At 47.2% G+C, this 16467-nt stretch overlaps 8 protein-coding genes across 8 annotated transcripts; 4 read left to right on the top strand and 4 right to left on the bottom strand.

Annotated features, from left to right (window-relative positions):
• The first annotated feature begins 495 nt into the window (after positions 1-495).
• Positions 496-2077, top strand: PV05_07292 (uncharacterized protein). Its single transcript, XM_013460102.1, has 5 exons — positions 496-666; positions 759-815; positions 918-1076; positions 1177-1277; positions 1378-2077. The coding sequence occupies exons 1-5, from the start codon at positions 570-572 to the stop codon at positions 1534-1536; spliced, it is 573 nt and encodes a 190-aa protein (XP_013315556.1). The 5' UTR covers positions 496-569; the 3' UTR covers positions 1537-2077.
• PV05_07291 (uncharacterized protein) lies at positions 2072-3506 on the top strand. The gene is made up of 3 exons (XM_013460101.1): positions 2072-2282; positions 2365-2574; positions 2655-3506. Exons 1-3 carry the CDS (start codon positions 2139-2141, stop codon positions 3279-3281), a joined length of 981 nt encoding a protein of 326 aa, XP_013315555.1. The 5' UTR covers positions 2072-2138; the 3' UTR covers positions 3282-3506.
• On the bottom strand, positions 3462-4224 carry PV05_07290 (uncharacterized protein). The gene has a single exon (XM_013460100.1). It carries the CDS (start codon positions 3901-3903, stop codon positions 3550-3552), a length of 354 nt encoding a protein of 117 aa, XP_013315554.1. The 5' UTR covers positions 3904-4224; the 3' UTR covers positions 3462-3549.
• Positions 4225-4894: 670 nt separating this feature from the next.
• PV05_07289 (uncharacterized protein) lies at positions 4895-5614 on the top strand (the record flags this gene model as incomplete). The annotated part of the gene is made up of 4 exons (XM_013460099.1): positions 4895-5039; positions 5087-5145; positions 5357-5488; positions 5537-5614. 4 exons carry the CDS (start codon positions 4895-4897, stop codon positions 5612-5614), a joined length of 414 nt encoding a protein of 137 aa, XP_013315553.1.
• Positions 5541-8392, bottom strand: PV05_07287 (uncharacterized protein). Its single transcript, XM_013460097.1, has one exon. The coding sequence runs from the start codon at positions 8336-8338 to the stop codon at positions 7382-7384; it is 957 nt and encodes a 318-aa protein (XP_013315551.1). The 5' UTR covers positions 8339-8392; the 3' UTR covers positions 5541-7381.
• Positions 5867-7332, top strand: PV05_07288 (uncharacterized protein; the record flags this gene model as incomplete). Its single annotated transcript, XM_013460098.1, has 6 exons — positions 5867-6092; positions 6141-6269; positions 6334-6618; positions 6669-6904; positions 6960-7240; positions 7290-7332. 6 exons carry the CDS (start codon positions 5867-5869, stop codon positions 7330-7332), a joined length of 1200 nt encoding a protein of 399 aa, XP_013315552.1.
• Positions 8393-8531: 139 nt separating the features above from the next.
• On the bottom strand, positions 8532-10878 carry PV05_07286 (uncharacterized protein). The gene is made up of 3 exons (XM_013460096.1): positions 10317-10878; positions 9392-10217; positions 8532-9337 (listed from the first exon to the last, which is right to left on the bottom strand). The coding sequence occupies exons 1-3, from the start codon at positions 10805-10807 to the stop codon at positions 8756-8758; spliced, it is 1899 nt and encodes a 632-aa protein (XP_013315550.1). The 5' UTR covers positions 10808-10878; the 3' UTR covers positions 8532-8755.
• A 675-nt stretch (positions 10879-11553) lies between these two features.
• PV05_07285 (uncharacterized protein) lies at positions 11554-13126 on the bottom strand. The gene is made up of 2 exons (XM_013460095.1): positions 12815-13126; positions 11554-12759 (listed from the first exon to the last, which is right to left on the bottom strand). Exons 1-2 carry the CDS (start codon positions 12909-12911, stop codon positions 11810-11812), a joined length of 1047 nt encoding a protein of 348 aa, XP_013315549.1. The 5' UTR covers positions 12912-13126; the 3' UTR covers positions 11554-11809.
• Between the last annotated feature and the right edge of the window lie 3341 nt (positions 13127-16467).

Raw genomic sequence — 16467 nt, 5'->3', positions numbered from 1 at the left:
GTAAAAAAATCAGTCCGCCTGGTTTTCTAGTCCTGAGGTCCCTCTTCGAGGGACTGAATCGTGGCCAGGAATTAGTTTTTTGCAATTCTTTTTGATCTCGGTTACTATGTAATTTGATCCCTACTGACTGTATAGCGAGTGGTGGTGGTGGTGGTGGTGGTGGTGTGTAGGTGAATATTCTGGTCGCTTGGCTGAGATAAGTTCTGTCGCTCACCTTGAAAAGTAGTGAATGTCATGCGTGTTGGTTGCATCTTCAGTTCGGTCATGCCCCTTGTAGGCCTTCGTTAGCCATGGGAACTACCCAGTTAGCTGTAGTAAGGTATGATTGCTTTGAGTTGAAGCTCATCATCCGCTGCTGGTATTCCTGCAGCCTCGTCGTGGACTAATGTTGTCGCAAGGCTGACTTCAGTCGTCAGACCACCCTTCAGTGCCAAGACCTCAAGCTCGCAGCTTCGTTCGGGCCAATCATCAATAATCCTTCAAACTGCGTCTTTCAAACGACCTCCTGCTTCTACACGTCTTTTGCTGCCTTTCACCACTCTCGACACTCCACTCTCAAGTTGCTCACCATGTCGGCAGCACGCGCAGCCTTTTCTCTGGCCCGCCGTGTCCCTTTGAGATCAGTCTGCGTCGCTCCTCGATCATTCGCTACGGTCGCAGCTCGCCGTACGTCAATGGAACCTTCTGAAGCTCCCAAAGCAAACCACGCTAGACGCATGGGGGACTTTCGAGCTCTGCTAACGACGGCTGCTGTATAGGGGGGAAATGGGATCCCAAGCCAGGTGATCCGGATGCCAAACTTATGCCTTTCGACGGTGCGTCCCTTAGACAATGACCTGCGACAAGCTTTTAAGACCACGAGCTACTGCGGAACAAGTCGCGAAGACAATTGAAGCTGACGTTGGATATGACAACAGAAATCAAGACCGAGAAGGATCTTCTTCCACCTGGTGCCGAGCCTGGTACCGTCCCTACCGATCTCGAACAAGCTACCGGTCTTGAACGTCTCGAAATTCTCGGAAAGATGCAGGGCATTGACATTTTCGACATGTCACCCCTTCCGTCCGATAGAAAGGGTATGTGAGGGAGTGAGACGATCCGCTGTCCTGGCCAGGCAGAAGCTGAGCAGGTTCAAGAGGATCGTGAAATACAAGAGCTGACACATTTGCGGCACAGGTACTTTCGAAGACCCAATTATTGTCAAGTCGGCAGGAGACGAGATCCAAGCTGGTTGTACTGGCAGTCCTGCAGACTCACACATTGTTAAGTGGCTTGTGGTATGTTTCCGACTTGGATACCCTTTTTTCTACAAGCATGGTCTACACATGAAGTGACATCGATTTGCAAAAGAGCTCCACTGACGATTGGTGCTACCAGATGTCCCGCAAGCGACCATTCGAACGATGCCCTGAATGCGGTAGCTGCTACAGAATGGACTACGTCGGACCTCCGGATGACCCGCATCACCACCACCATGGCTATGAGGAACCCAAGACTATGGCAGACTTCGTCAAGCCCGAATACTGGTACAGATAAACAGGGGAATCATGTTGAGGTTGTTTGAAAGAGCATTGGGGAGCATTGTACATAAGGTGATACCGGGTCAGACTGACCTAGAGAGCAATTCAGTATGCATGGTGACCAACGAGCTTGCATCTGTCTCTTCCCATTCCTACCATGCAAATGAGGGGAATCAATGCTTGTCAAAGCTGCATTTAGCTCAGTGTCCATGCCTGACGCACCGATTTGATCCGTCACTAACCGTGACGACGTATGTGAGGAGTTAACAATTTGCTACAGGGCGAAATAACCACGGTAATCGGATAAAGATAGCGGCTAAACGCCACATTGTGCCGTTCAAAACCCCCCCAGACTATGATTTAGACAGCCAGACAAAAGCTCCTATTGATCCTTCACAACCACCAACTCGCGCTTCGGGCAAGAGACGGCACAACGGGCTTCTCCATCTCTTGGAATTGGAGATAAGTGAGGAGGGGGGCCCTTGGCGGATATGCGAGCCTTGTCTCCCCCATGATTGTTGAAGCTATATATACAATGATCTACCCTCGGGAACTCGTCATGAATTGACCAGAGCTTCACCAGTTCTTCTGCCGCCTCTTGCTCTGTTTTTCTTCGCAATGCCGCACGCGACTGTGCCAGGGTATCAACACATCCAAGTCACCGAGCTTGGGCCAACCTTTGGCGCCGAAGTCTCGGGTATTGACTTCAGCAAACCAGTCGAACCAGATGTGTTCAAGGAGATTCTAGACGCAACAATAAAGGTAATGTCTTGCCCTTGCCCCACGGGGTCAATGACCCCCCTCCCTCGTTGTCGCCCAAACTGACATATGTTCTGTTCCAAAGTATGCCGTCCTAGTCTTTCGCAACGCAGGCCTCGACGATGCCCGACACGTTGCATTCTCGCGCCTCTTTGGCGAACTTGACGACGTGAAGCCGTACCTCACGCTAGGCCGCAAGAACCGGTTCCCATTTGACGAACTGTTCGACGTCTCGAACCAAGAGGACGATGGCTCGATAGTGCAGATTGGCAGTAAGAGGGAGCAGACGGGTAGGGTATGGCATTTTCCCGTTTCTCAGTCGGGCTTTGGCTCGCAAGACGGTTTTTGTTCAGTGCTGAGTCCACACTTGCGCAGGGAAACTCCCTCTTCCATTGCGACTCGGCCTTCAACCCCCGCCGCGCCGGCTACTCGTTGCTTCGCGCGCACGAGCTCCCACCACCAGGCAACGGGGGTAACACCGACTTCGCCGACACCCGCACAGCTTTTGACGAACTGCCCGCGGACCTGAAAAGTGAGCTCCTCGAGAACGACTACATCGGAGCGAACAGTCTCTGGCACAGCCGGCGCAAGGCCTGCCCGGAGTCCGAGTTTCTCGCCTCGATCGACCCGGAAGCATACCCGTTCGGCCGCCACCGGATCGTCCAGCGCCACGAGCCGAGCGGCAGAATGAACCTGTACATCGCGCACCACCTGCACCACCTGGAGTATCCCGACGGGCGCAGGGTCGAGGAACCGAAGAGCACGGAGTTGATCGAGCGCTTGCTCGCGCACGCGACGCAGGATAAGTACCTGCTCAGCGTCGAGTGGAGGCAGAACGGGGATGTGGTGTGCTGGGATAATACGGCCGTCATGCACAGGGCGGGAGGGGGTACTTTCCAGGGCAGGTTCAAGAGGGATATGAGACGGACCACGGTGCACGATGGGAGTAGTACTGCGTGGGGGTTGAATGAGCGGACGACGAAACGGATGGGGTTGCCATGAGTTGGATTTGTGGTGCAGTTGCAGTTGCAGTTGCAGTTTTGGTGAGGGAATTCCCGAAGATGGCTTGCACAGCGATGCTGGGTGCAAGGTGCGAGGTTGATGGCAGTCTGAGATGGCGCGAGACACAAGTCTGGAAAAGCGAAAGGGAAAGAGCGAGTTCTGGATGTACGATTCGAGGACGTGAGATGTGAGTTTAGTTCTGTGATATAGTATGCAAATGTTCAGTCTGTTCCATTTTGTAGCCCCTTTCGCATCCAATCTGGCTTTCTCACCCCGTGGGGGAATGTATTGCAAGAGGGGTATGGTCCTCTCCTTCGAGGAACTCCATGGCAGGAATGCCCATCTGGGGCATGACGATCGCTCCTGTCAACATTGGATCCCTTCGACTTCGGGATGGTGTCCGCCTTGGTGTCGAGAATCCGGACAGTAGAGCGACCTTTAGCCTCAGACTTCGACCAAGTACGCCGACATATTTCCATGGCAGGATGCTCACCTGGGCATCAGGGCCACTCCCGTCTCGACATTCGACTTCGGAATGGTGTTCGCCTCGGTGTAAAGACTTGCCGTAGTAGAGCAGCCTTGAGCCACAGACCTTCGACCAATACAGGTGACATAATTCCATGGCAGAGTACTCGTCTGGGAACGAGGAGCCCTCCGATCTCAGTATGCTGGTTCCTCGAATCTCGGAATGGTGTTCGCCCCAGCGTAAAGAGTAGCCGTAGTAGAGCACACTTAAGCCATAGACTTCGACCAAGTACAGGCAGCATTATTCCATAGTAGAGCGCTCGTTCGGGGCTAAGGAGCACACCAATCTCGCCGTCTGGTTCCCTGAATTTTGGAATGGTGTTCGCCCGAGTGCGAACAATCCCTAGGAGTGCTAATTCTGGCTCACTGACGTCAGCTGAATACACGTTGCATTGTTCATGTAGAAGGCATCAATCCGGGATGCAGATGCACGTCTATTATATTCTGCCACTTGTCCAAAGGTCTGTTGTGCAGTGTTGTTAAGCCTCGTGTTTGGTGCCCAAATAAAGCATCCTGTTCCAAACGAAACAGCATCAATGGCCGTTGTCTGAAGTAAAAGCCTCTCCGGGAAAAGCAGCAGTATGTTCGCCCATGCTCCTTTATTTAGATATCACTGTGTTGTTCCTATGCTGTTGAGCAGCATTCAGTCCCTGGCCGCACCGGCGCAGACTTCTGAACATGCTATCGTCTTCGAAACGAGGACCGCAGGATTTGTTGCGTTCATTCCGTGGTATCTCGTGCTAGGTATTCCCTTCGCTTTTTGTTCCAACGGACATGCTGGTCTTTTGTCAGCCTTGTGCAGGACGAAAAGAAAAGGCATTCGGTTTTCGTCGCGACGGGGCAGTTTGTCACGTTCAGTGTTCAAGGAGCCATGCCCGACTGCGCTTGTTCGCGCGGCAAGCTGTTTCTTTCTGCGGACATGAGGCAGCAAACGCTCTCGCAGCGCCGAGGCAGTGCGTCGCGCGGTCAGTATACTCATAAAAGTAGCTCTCTCGTGAACTCTTCGATCAGATGTAGGTCTTTCTCCAATCCAACAAGACGTAGAGAAGCTTGATTTTCCTGCTTGATTCGTGTTCGTCTTTGTCAACATGAGTGGTCCAAGGGAGGTCCCGATGGGGACGAAGCAAAAATACACGCCAAGTGATCCAGGCCAAAAAGGCGGCGAAGGCTTCTCGGGAGGCAGCAACGCCTTCCCTGGCAAGGACCCCGCAGAGGACCATCAGTATGGCCATGGTAAGGAGGCGCTCCTTATCTCAGCTGTCCGTACTAACAATCTGCAGACGGAGACAAATCATCATTCCAGAAACCGGTCAGTTGGCCCTACACATCAGAAGGAGTGGTACGCAGCCAGCGAGGCATGCCATTGGAAGGGCGAGAAACTTGGGCTCTCCCCAGTCGCGGAGGCGGAGACTGGGAAACATGACTCCCTCATCCCCGATGGTTGAGCAGACCGAGATATGGCCAGACTGCGAAGAACTTCGATGCGAGGCTCTTACACCCCTGGCCGCACCTGTGGTAATTGGCGATAGACTGATTTGACGTTGCTGTAGGATCCACCACCAAGACAAGGCCCAGCCCCTGGCAACAATGGCTCGTCACAGCCAACCTCACCCCGTGCTGCTGCAAACCGTGACAAACTAGAGGGTACCAGACATGGTGGAGTCAACCCCAACGCGCCACAGGTAACAGGACATTTTTCGAACACGAAGGCTTTTGCTGACTTGCTGCAGAACACCAAGCCTTTCGAGCCTTCCAAGGAGAAGCACGACTCTGGAAAGAAGAAGGATGAGAAGAAGAATAAGGACTAGCAGGTCGACGTAGGACTTTCTCGGTGGCTAAGTCTCCAGAATAAAGAAGCATGGCAAAGATAAGGAGGCCGGCGTCGAGTATGACAGAAACAAGGAGAAACGTGCCCCCTGAAAGGCTGAGCTAGGAGCGAATGTGTGTGTATCATTATTGCGACAGTGTACTGGAAATATGGGTGGCTGATGTCGAGTCCTCTGGGGACGAAAAGCAGGCATCGAGGTCGTGCAAGGCGTTCCTCTCATCTCGAGTTTGTCATGTGTAACTACCGGTGTAACCATAATGCGGATGAGCTCTTAAACACAAAGGTCCCGCTGCAAACGGCGTTCTTCCACATTCTCAGTCGCCCCAACCAGATTATCGAGGGCCCGCTGGAACCGAGGACGCGGGAGGGCGTTTGCGTGCGCAATATGAAGACCGAAGTAGATATATCCGATGTGGAAAGGGGAAGCAGCGATAGTGGCCAGAAGGAGAGTCCCAAATGTAGGATCAAGGTCGTCAAGCCCAAGAACTGTTCGCTAACGGTTGTAGCTGGCTTCTTTTCGTTGTTCCTCACTCGCGAATGCAACAAGAAGCCCAATCCAAGTCCAGATGACGCTCAAAGCCAGGAGGAAATACTGGGGCAAGGAGATCACTGGCGAAGGACGGAAGTTCTGAAAGGTCAGCCTTAGCCTGTCGATTCAGTCGAGGCAGAGAAGGTTGGAACTAATATCGTTCCATACAGTCAAAGAGAATCATCCCGGCTGGCCCAGGTTGGCCGCGGTCATTGAAAGCGATGCGAATTTCTTGATATTCCGCAAGTTTGGATTCTTGCGGACTAGGTTAGTGGTGTGGCACCAAGACCGTCTGAGGGAGCTGGAGGAGAGGCTGAGAGATCTGGATGACGTGGACTTCAAGACAGATGAAAACACTCAAAGGGCACTTTGCGACCGCGAAGGGGACGACAGGAGAGAACCTGCATCGCGGAGGGAATTGTTTGAGAGGCTCAGCTACGAGCTCCAAAAGTATGGTCAGTATTCTGCACCTGCGTACGCACAGTCACTGGACTCATGTTTACAGATGACCTTTTGAGACGATACGCTGAGCTGCAGCAGTATGATGCGCCGAGCGAACGGGACCGGGAGTCTGTTGCTGGACTGATCTGGAACGATGGCCACCTGTGCCTTCGTGACAGAAGCTACATCAAACATGTCGACGACTTGATTGCTCTTTGTAGCAACAAGGAGACCAGTAAGATGCATGGCCTTCTCCTGGATCTTGTTGCAAAAGTCGGAAGAGGGCGGCCGTTATTTCGTGTAAGTCGCAGCCTAGACGTGGCAATGAAGGATCACGGCAGCTGAATTGTGACAGTACCTCTTCCGGAATAAACTGCAGCAAGAGAAACTTGATGGCGATACCGAATTGCACTTGGAACTGTTCGACAAAAGCCGGATTGACGCCTTTGTCGCGTTTCTCTTTACCATGGTGCTGGTATTCTTGATCATGGGACCAGTGACGGTGTTGTACAAGATGAGAGACAGTGACGGCTATCAACAATTGGCGATCGCATTAGCATCCACGACTATGTTCGCTGGGTTGGTTGCAATTGCCACAAGTGCAAGGAGGCATGAAATCTGCGGAGCCACAGCAGCGTAAGTTAGGCTTCTGGTGATCCTCGACTGCTAAAGCTAAGTTGATTAGGTATTGTGCCGTGCTGCTGGTATTCATGGGACAGAGTCATTGAGCCAAAAGCTGAAGGGATCAGTCGCCTTTTGATAATAAGACAGAGCAGTTTAATCATTGCTTGTCGTCGGATCCCAGCTGCAAGGCGCATATGAGTTGGGCAAGTCCAGGCTCTTCATGTCCCCCTCATCAAGCTCGAAATCATAGATGTTTGCATTCTCCTCGATCCTTGAAGGTGTAACGCTTTTCGGTAAAGGCACGTATCCCTTCTGCAAGCTCCAACGCAGTAGTATCTGTGCCCATGTCTTGCCGTGCTTCTGACTCAAGGTCTTGAGGACTTCTTCGTTCGACCGTTGGCCACGAATGATGGGACAATATGCTTCAATGACCACATTCCTCTTTCTTGCCCACTCCACTATGTCGTTACGTGGAAGCCAAGGGTGAATCTCCCACTGACCGACATCGATTGTGCCACCGACACCAGAAGTCTTGATGTATTCTTCTAGTTCATCGAGATGGTGGACGCCATAATTCGAGACACCGATAGAACGGATCTTGCCGGCTTTCTGAGCTTCTGCGAGGGCTTTCCACGCCCCACATCGACCTTCTTTGCCGCCATAAGGAGAGTGAATCAGGTAGAGATCAATGTAGTCGAGTCTTGTCTGGCTGAATGATGATTCGATGGACTTCATCGCCGCTTCGTAGCCCATCGCTCTCGGTGGGACTTTGCTGGTGAAGAAAATGTCTTCTCGTTTCAGGCCGGATGCCCGGATGGCGTCAGCACACGGCTGCTCGTTGCGATATGCCCTGGCAGAGTCGACGTGTCGATAACCGGTTTTGAATGCATGAAGAACGACCTCTTCGCAGGATGCAGCCGGTGTCTGGTACACGCCATAGCCTAAAGCAGGGATACGGTAACCGGAATTCATGGTGTAAGAGGTGTTAATGTCAAATTTGGTAGGAATCTGACTCGCCATGGTTCGCTTTTGATTGACGATCGAGCTCGAATTTGGGGATAGTTGACGCTGAAGAAGGAGAAGCCGCCTCGACAGTGACGAAGACCGCATATCAGACAGTCCGTGTCAAGATTTAGATGCAGTATGATACACCCAGGTTTGGAGGCTTCGATGACGAGCCTTCTTTCAACCGGGAAAGAGGTGAGGTCAAGAGTCAGGACGGAAGTCACGAAATGGAGCTAACTTGAATGGGACAAGCGTGGCACGTTTGGTGCTACTGCTCTACCGCTGAGATATGGGATATACGGAGAATCGTAAACTCGTTATGGAGCAAGAGGCTCCGATGACAAGTTATGCTACAAGTAAATGAGTAATGTACAACTGCATTATCCAGACCAGTTTGGTGTATTTATAAATGTCCACCGTTTTTGTTCCAACCTGTTCCCGCATGTATGCATATGGTGACGCCGCTCGCTTGAACGCTAGACAAATCCACCAGAAAAGATTCATGTGTAATAAGACAACCCATTAGAAGTGATGATGACTGGCATGGCTGTACACTCTGCCAAACTCCTCCAGGCGAGCACGCGAGGCACGCGAAGCACGCGTGCTCGTGCGACCCATACTGGGTCGACTAGCTCTGCTGGCCCGGGTGGTCTGGCGGCTCATGCCAGCATTAGCAGCCTGGCCATCTTTCTCAGTCTCCTCCTCTGCCGCTTCTTCCTGTTCTTCTTCCTCAACGTGCTTCTGTTCTGCGCGCATCTGAACCATGATCTCGTGGGCCTGCGCTGCGTACTTGCACTTCAACCTGATTGACTCGCCGTATTTGTAGAAGATAAACGGGAAAGGTGTGCAGGCCAGAGCCAAAAAGGCTGGAACCGAAGAGGCCCAATGAATCCCCAGGTTTTGGAACATGTAAGTGGTAAAGAGTGGGAAGACAGCGCCGAAGATGGATCGAAGGACCGAGTTTGCTGCCAGAACCGAGGCTGCATAAATCGTGTATGCGTCGATAAGATAGTTCATGCAACCCAAGAACACCAGCACCATGCCGAAACCAAATGGTGCTGTTGCGATAATGCTGACTATCCAGTGAACAGAAGGACCGTTTGTCTGTAACGTATATTAGTATAAGAGGTCAACCAGCCGGCCAGCGAATAGACTTACCCATGCAAACCAAAATAGACCGATCGGAAGAGCCACAGCCCCAGCCAGGGCCGGCGGAAGACGCGCTTCAGGAGGAGCTTCGCCATCATGTTCGTCTTCGACTCTCGCATAGCGCTTGTTATCGATGATGCTGTAAGTGACGCCAAGCAACATACCGACGGCCACACCAAGAAAGGCGAGCCCACCAATGCCTGGAGACCAGCCTCGTCCTTGCTGATACACAATCGGGAAGGCTCCGAAACATAGATAAAGGGTGCCGTAGATGATAGCCATGTATATGGATATCAACAACACAATGGGTTCGAGGAAAAGTAATGCCCAAGGTCGAGCCAGTGACTTTTGGAAAGCCGCCTTTGGTGTCGTCTTACCCTGTCTTCTTTCCAGAACGGAAATATAGACCTTGCCGGTCCGCTTGGAAAGTACAGCCGCTCGTCTCTTGAGTATGACAGGCGAATATGTTTCCGGGATCGTCAAGCTACCGAAAATCCACAAGACACCCGTGAAGCAAGCCATTACTCCTTCATTCCACCTCCAACCGATGGTCTCACCCACAAAACCACCCACGATCGGCCCGATAACCGGACCCAGAAACGGTGCTGCTGCAAAGATGGACATTCCTAGACCCCTTTGATTGGCAAGGAACATGTCGGCAATGACACCGCCAGCGTTCGTAAGGGGCGATGACCCGAATGTGCCAGCAAAGAATCTGAGAATAATAAGAGTGGCCATTGAGTTGGCGCCGGCTGCCCCGGCGTTAAAAGCAGTCAGAACCGCATATGTACCGAAGAACAGCACTTGTCGACCGTAGAGTTCACTAAGTGGTGCCCTGAAAACAAAGGATTCGCGTCAGTATATCTCTTCGAGCGCTGGACAGGGAGATGGGCCTTCTCGGAACTGGGGCAAATCGGGACGGAGAGTCACTCACCAAAGCAGTGGACCGATCGCAAATCCCAAGACAAACAAAGATATACCGAGTGTATAAACCTCTTGACTCACACCAAAGGTCGCAATGACTTCGTTGGCGCCGCCCGAATATGCGGACGAGACGAAGGCGACAGCAAGAGTGGCGATGGCGACAGTGAGAGTGATGAACCACTTCTTGACTTGCGAAAACTCCATGGGATTCCGGGGATCATTTGGTATGAATTCCACGACGTACGGATCGTCTTCGGTACCAGACCCGTTGTATGGATAATTGGCGACAGCATCTGTGATGAGTGACTGGCTGGCGACTAATCTCCAATGGGGGACTTTTTCCTTGTGGTGATGGTATCGTTGATCGTGTGCTTGCTTTTCGGGATCGAGGTTTGGTTGTTCATTTTGGGTACGAACCTCTTGCGCTGTTGTACCAGTGCTTGATGACTGAGTGGTTGATCGCGAGAGCGAGTCTGCAACTGGTGAAGTAGGCGAGGCCATATTGAGACGATGTCGACTTGCGGACTGTAGCTCAGCGCATGTCTTTGGGTCTTGCACGGTCCTGATATAGGAGGATGGCGAACATCGCAGAAAAATGGAATGCTACGTACCGTCATAACCGTATCGATTCTCCGTCCCACTCGGTTGAAAAGTCCTCGAGCCCTAGATTTGCATCATCCTGCATTAGCGCCGATCTAGCTTCACTTACGGTGTTTTGTGATCTTATCATTGGCCCAATGTTTGGCTTTGAGGCCTAATGCATTTTTGCTTGACATCATCAAGGAACTAAAGGACAAGCCCGATTCTTAATTTTTGCCGGATATGGAAAAGTCGGCAAAATCGGCATATAGGAGGATGCACAAATCCCTGCATTAAATTTTATTCACGTTTCTACTGTTTTCGATGTCGACACGGACTCTTTGTGCTGTGGTATTCAGTGGCAACAAGACCAAAACACCATATCTGGGTGACATCCATTTTTCAGAGTTTCGGTAGTCAATGCTATTCCGACCGATGCGCAGCCTGACAACATTATTATGCCAGCGATATACAAGGTGCACAGAAGTGTTGAATGAGGCTGAGCAGAGACAACAAGCCAAACTGCAACAACCATCCCACAAGTCCTCGAAGCCTACTCCGTATGTGACCAAGTGTTCCGCTCAGACTTTTGCCTCAGCCTTTCATCCATGGTCCAACAGGAGCATTCCGTTCCAAGGGCAGCTGTGCTGCAACATACTGTTGTACTGTGCTAGGTGACTGACTACTCAAATGTCATTGGCTGATTCTACTGCATCATACCAAATGTTGGTCCATATCCTCTACTGTCGGAGCAAAATGCCATGAGGGCCCCTCTGTCAGAAATCTCTTTTGGCAAGCCTTCAGTATATTCTAGTAGTATGTGGAGCCAAGTACTGGCGTGAACTGAAGGAGATCGAGTCCATCCAACCAATCTGCAAAGAAGGCTCGCCCAAAATCTATAGCTCTCAACGTTGTACACAGCATTCACCTGTTCGACGGTGAGCTGTCCCTCCACTCTTCGTTGCTGTTCAACACCTTCTTGCCTGGCTCGTCCAGTCGAGGCACATCGTCTTCTTCGTCCGCGAACTCGAACGATTCAGGATCTGGTTGGAAAGCGCCATCATCCAGCATTGGATTTGCTTCCTCGCCGCTGTCGTTGGCTGCTCTTTTGCCCTTGTCGTGCTCGTGCAGGGTATCATCTGCTGAAATTGAGATACCGCGCGGGCCCCATCGGTTTACTTTGGGTTGCGCGTGTCCGTTCGTCTGTACGTTGCCCGATTCAGGATCTTCTTCTTCTTCCGAAGGCTCTTGAGTGTGTTTAAAGACTTTGTTTACAAGCCATCCTTTTCTCAGATCTTCTGCGTCCACGACCCCACCTCCTCTCAGCTTGACTCTTTGTCTCGTCCAGTACACCCAGGCGAAGTCGACGTAGAATGCCGTCTGGATTATCCCGAAAATCACGGAGATTGCGTCAGGCTTCGAGGGTGTGAAGGCGCGATAAATCCAATTGAGAAGGTAGAATGCTCGGTAGGATCCAAGAGTGACCAGATAGAAGGAGTCAATCACTGTAGGTACGGTCGTCTGGCGGAGCAGGATAAGCTGCGGAAGAACACAAACGGATTCGAGGATAATGGAGAAGGTCCATAGCACTTCGCTAAAGGTACTGCGCGTCCATCCATTGAAGATGAGAGACACCAATGGAGCAGCGACAAGGGATGCGCCAGCTGCATATGCTCCCCATTTCCAAGCCTTCTCTTGCTCTCGTGTTCGGGCATACACCCTGGTCATTAACACGATGATATAGATCGAAGACCAGATATAGAAGTTCTTGAGAATGAAATTCCACCATGATAGCGTGGGCGGGACCCAGAAGAGGTCGAGGTAACGCGTGCAGAAGACGGCAATGTAGAGGATCTGAGTGAGCAGAGACACGCCTGTTCAGAATGCGTCAGCCTGCGCCTCACAACTTGACGAACCTGAGGAACATACCTTCAGCGCTTTTATTTGAATGAATAGCCCAGATGAGAATGCATTTCGAGGCGGTATGCGACACATCGCCCAGGATGCGGAAGATGTTTAAATTCATTGTCGCTGCGTAGACATCGCCAGTTGTATATTGGATACGATGTGTGGAGGATGATTCGTGGAAGATTTCGGCCTTATATGATTAGAGCCTCGAGACATCCATATTGTGCAGATAGAGATAGAGGAAACGGGAGTTGCTGAGAGGAATGTGAAGACAAGCAGTGGTTGCGCGGCCTGTCGCAGGTCATGAATTGCGCAGCCTGGATGGAATAGGAGAAATGCCACGTGAATGCTCTCTCATGTGGTTGTAGCGGCGGAAGAGATTGATTAACTAACTAATCTAAGAGGGAAAGACTGGCCGCTATATGTAGTTACTCGTAACTGAGCGCAAGGAGGGGGAATACTAGGCTGGGCAAGTATCCCGACGCTAATATCACATCCTCCTCTACTTCCTTACGAGCATCTACGAGTTATGTGTTCTTATTGTTCTATTAAGCCGTAGGGCTTATAACGTATTATATCTTCCCTTCTTTCCTTCTATCTTATTTCTCTCTCTTTTATAATATATAAAAGGTATATCGTCTTCTCTATTATATTATATTTTAAAGAGTAATAGTCTATTAAGGTTAAGAATAGCTTATAATAATAGCGATAATATTGTATAAGATATAGAAACCTTTAGACCCTAGTCCTTTTATAAAGTTTAGAAGTTTTTATTTTAGTCCTTTTATAGTCTCCTTAATTTATATTATTTATAACTAATAGATTTAATATACGATAATAACTTAAATCGTTATATATTCTTATAATTAAAAAAGAGTAGATATATCTCGTAAAAAAGATAGAAATAAGTAGTAATCTCTTAAGTTAACCCCTAATATCTTATCGATTAGTTAAATATTATAAATATCTTTATATCCTATAGAGAGTATCCCTCTTAGCTCGATATATATAAATTCGCGTAGGTCCTATAAAGTTTAAACCCTATTATCGTTAACCTTAGACCCTTTTTACGTATCCCTATAACTATACTAGTATAGTTTATTAATTAAACTCGCTAAATTCTAACTAATAATTAACTATTACGCTCGTCCCTTTATATTATACTATAATTTTAAGAAAATATACTAATTTATAATTATTATAAATCGTTTCGAGAGCTTTCGCTTCGAATTAATAAAATTCTTTCTTTAATCTTTAATTAATATTTTCGTAGTAATCTACAATAATTCGTAATAGCTAGTAATAATATATAATATAATATATCGACTAACTTTATTATTATCGCGACCTTATATCACTTAGGTTAATTAATTACTAACTATCCTAATATATAATTTATTGTATTCTAATATACCCTTAACTAAACTTAATCTATAATTAATCGTAAGTAAACTTCTTTCCTTTAGTTTAAAACTATTTATTAATATTTATAATAGACTATATTAATTATACTAAGATATACTATATATAATTAATCGAAATCGTTAATAATTTTAGTAAGTTTTCTCTTTATCTCTTATATATTTATTAGTAATTAATAATAATAAACTATATCTAATATAGAAATATATAGAGTCTCTTCTTCTTTTATTATTCGATTATTAATAAACTTAATAGTAGTAAATACTTTATATTTTTTCGTAATTATTTATAACTATACGAAATAGCTTATATATATTATTACTAGGGCTAATATATAGCTAACTACTCTCTTAACTAAAGTAAATACTATCTATTTCGCTTCGTTATATATATTAACGTACTAAAACACTACGATACTACTAAGTCGCGTAAATATACTAAATAAGTTTTCGTTAGTTTTTATATTAATTCGTAATTAATAGTAATTATAGAAAAGAGCGTAAAAATAAAGGTAAAGATAAATCGTAAGTACTCGTAATTTATATAAAATCTTTTGTAACTAATCGTAATAGTACGTCGACCGACGTAATCGATAACTACTTCTCGTCTATATTAGTAATAACCTAAAAAGATTTGTAAGGGCTTATAACCGCGTATATTTATTTATTACTATAGAGTAATCTCTTTTTTTCTTAGAAAGAGTATATATTTATATAAAATACGACGTAATAGATAGTAATAAAATAATTATATAAGATTTTCGTTTATAAGATATTATAAGATTTAATAATAACTATAATTTATATTTTTCTTACTCTTTATCCTCTAATCTTTTCTTTATAGATTAAGGTTATAATCTATAATAAGTTATATCTTATTAGTATTAAATAATATTTACTATTAATTTCTTTTATTATATTAAAATAAATATCGCTCTTTTAACGTTCTCTATACTATTAATTATAATAATAGATTTTAAATTAAAAGAGTCTATAACTAAAGAATTATAATAATTAGATTTAATATCTTCTACTAAAACCTTAAGAGAAGATTTAGATATTAGTTCTCTTTCTTTTAATATAATCTTATTTTCTTAATTCTAATTAATTTTAATTATATCTAACTATAAGAGCTAGAACTATAAAGTTAGAATCTTTTATTTGTCTTAGTTTTTCTTTTTTATCTAATCTAAATATACTTCTAGATATTTACTTAGATTAAAAGAAATAAAATGTATCGCGGTGCAGAGGCCTCGCTCTAGTATTGATGCGGTATGGCGCCGCTTTGATACCCTCCATTTAGTTTAGCCTTCACCCGATCGGGGAAAGCGCCACCCGTCTGGGTTTAGTGCTGACCCATCGGGCCTACCGCCGCTTTACCTCCGACCACTCTCGACCGTCCGTCTATAAAAGACCGGCGTCCCTCGCTGTTTTGTCGACTCTTCCCCCTCCTCCTACGCCTCACCCTCCTACCCCTTTCCTTCGTCCTTAACCTCGACCCTACACCATTCCGAAAACGGGAATCATCTACCCAGCACGGGAGCCCGGATATTGGCTTCGCTGTCGCTAGGGCCTTGCCCCGCCATCGCTCCTACAAAAGAATGACCTAAATTTACCTACCCACCTAGAGTCACACCTGAGACGTAAGAGTTTAGAGCTTAGAAGCGTCTACCTAATTCGAATCGATCGATTAGGTAGATACTCCGTCGGCTATTGGCTAATAGGCCTCTCTTCTTCTTCTGGCCCCCTCTCTATCTCTTAGCGTATAAGGTCTTAGACTCTATCGTAGCGTTTATCGTCGTTCCTTAAGAGTTGAGTAGTTACTTCTATCGCTCTATCTTTTAGTTAGCCTAGGGTCCCTTACGTACCTAAAATATACTTATACGAAGCCTATAGAGAATAATGAGCGGAGCTCCTTATAAGTAGGACGTCTAACTAGATACTCGCCTTAGATTCTTTCTATAAATATCTTAGATTCTAGACTTAGTGATTTTAATAACGCTTTTATAAACCCTCTACACTCGATACTCGAGGTATATATCTATAGTATCGTAATTAACGATTATATAAGGCCGATTTAGTACGCCAAGTAACTAAGTATTGCACTGATCTATCTCTAGCTAAGTTGCCTATTAATTATATATCCTAGAAGCGGTACTAGCTCCTTCTTCTTAGACTAAGCTAGCTAACCTTACGCACCCCTTCGGCTCGAGAAACTTTGGCTATAACTTATATAGGAAGTTATATTATAGG

Source organism: Exophiala xenobiotica (assembly GCF_000835505.1).
Source record: "Exophiala xenobiotica strain CBS 118157 unplaced genomic scaffold supercont1.4, whole genome shotgun sequence".
Classification (NCBI taxonomy): Eukaryota; Fungi; Ascomycota; class Eurotiomycetes; order Chaetothyriales; family Herpotrichiellaceae; genus Exophiala; species Exophiala xenobiotica.
The sequence above is the reverse complement of the archived record's forward strand: the minus strand, read 5'-3'. Positions and strand labels throughout refer to the sequence as shown.

Coding starts and splice junctions, on each gene's coding strand:
- PV05_07292 (XM_013460102.1), top strand. CDS start 570: ATGTCGGCAGCACGCGCAGCCTTTTCTCTGGCCCGCCGTGTCCCTTTG. Junction 667..758: donor CGCTACGGTCGCAGCTCGCC/GTACGTCAATGG, acceptor GCTGCTGTATAG/GGGGGAAATGGGATCCCAAG. Junction 1,077..1,176: donor CCTTCCGTCCGATAGAAAGG/GTATGTGAGGGA, acceptor TTTGCGGCACAG/GTACTTTCGAAGACCCAATT.
- PV05_07291 (XM_013460101.1), top strand. CDS start 2,139: ATGCCGCACGCGACTGTGCCAGGGTATCAACACATCCAAGTCACCGAG. Junction 2,283..2,364: donor TTCTAGACGCAACAATAAAG/GTAATGTCTTGC, acceptor TCTGTTCCAAAG/TATGCCGTCCTAGTCTTTCG. Junction 2,575..2,654: donor AGAGGGAGCAGACGGGTAGG/GTATGGCATTTT, acceptor ACACTTGCGCAG/GGAAACTCCCTCTTCCATTG.
- PV05_07290 (XM_013460100.1), bottom strand. CDS start 3,903: ATGGAATTATGTCACCTGTATTGGTCGAAGGTCTGTGGCTCAAGGCTG.
- PV05_07287 (XM_013460097.1), bottom strand. CDS start 8,338: ATGCGGTCTTCGTCACTGTCGAGGCGGCTTCTCCTTCTTCAGCGTCAA.
- PV05_07286 (XM_013460096.1), bottom strand. CDS start 10,807: ATGGCCTCGCCTACTTCACCAGTTGCAGACTCGCTCTCGCGATCAACC. Junction 10,218..10,316: donor GCGATCGGTCCACTGCTTTG/GTGAGTGACTCT, acceptor CTTTGTTTTCAG/GGCACCACTTAGTGAACTCT. Junction 9,338..9,391: donor GTCTATTTTGGTTTGCATGG/GTAAGTCTATTC, acceptor TATACGTTACAG/ACAAACGGTCCTTCTGTTCA.
- PV05_07285 (XM_013460095.1), bottom strand. CDS start 12,911: ATGAATTTAAACATCTTCCGCATCCTGGGCGATGTGTCGCATACCGCC. Junction 12,760..12,814: donor TTCAAATAAAAGCGCTGAAG/GTATGTTCCTCA, acceptor CATTCTGAACAG/GCGTGTCTCTGCTCACTCAG.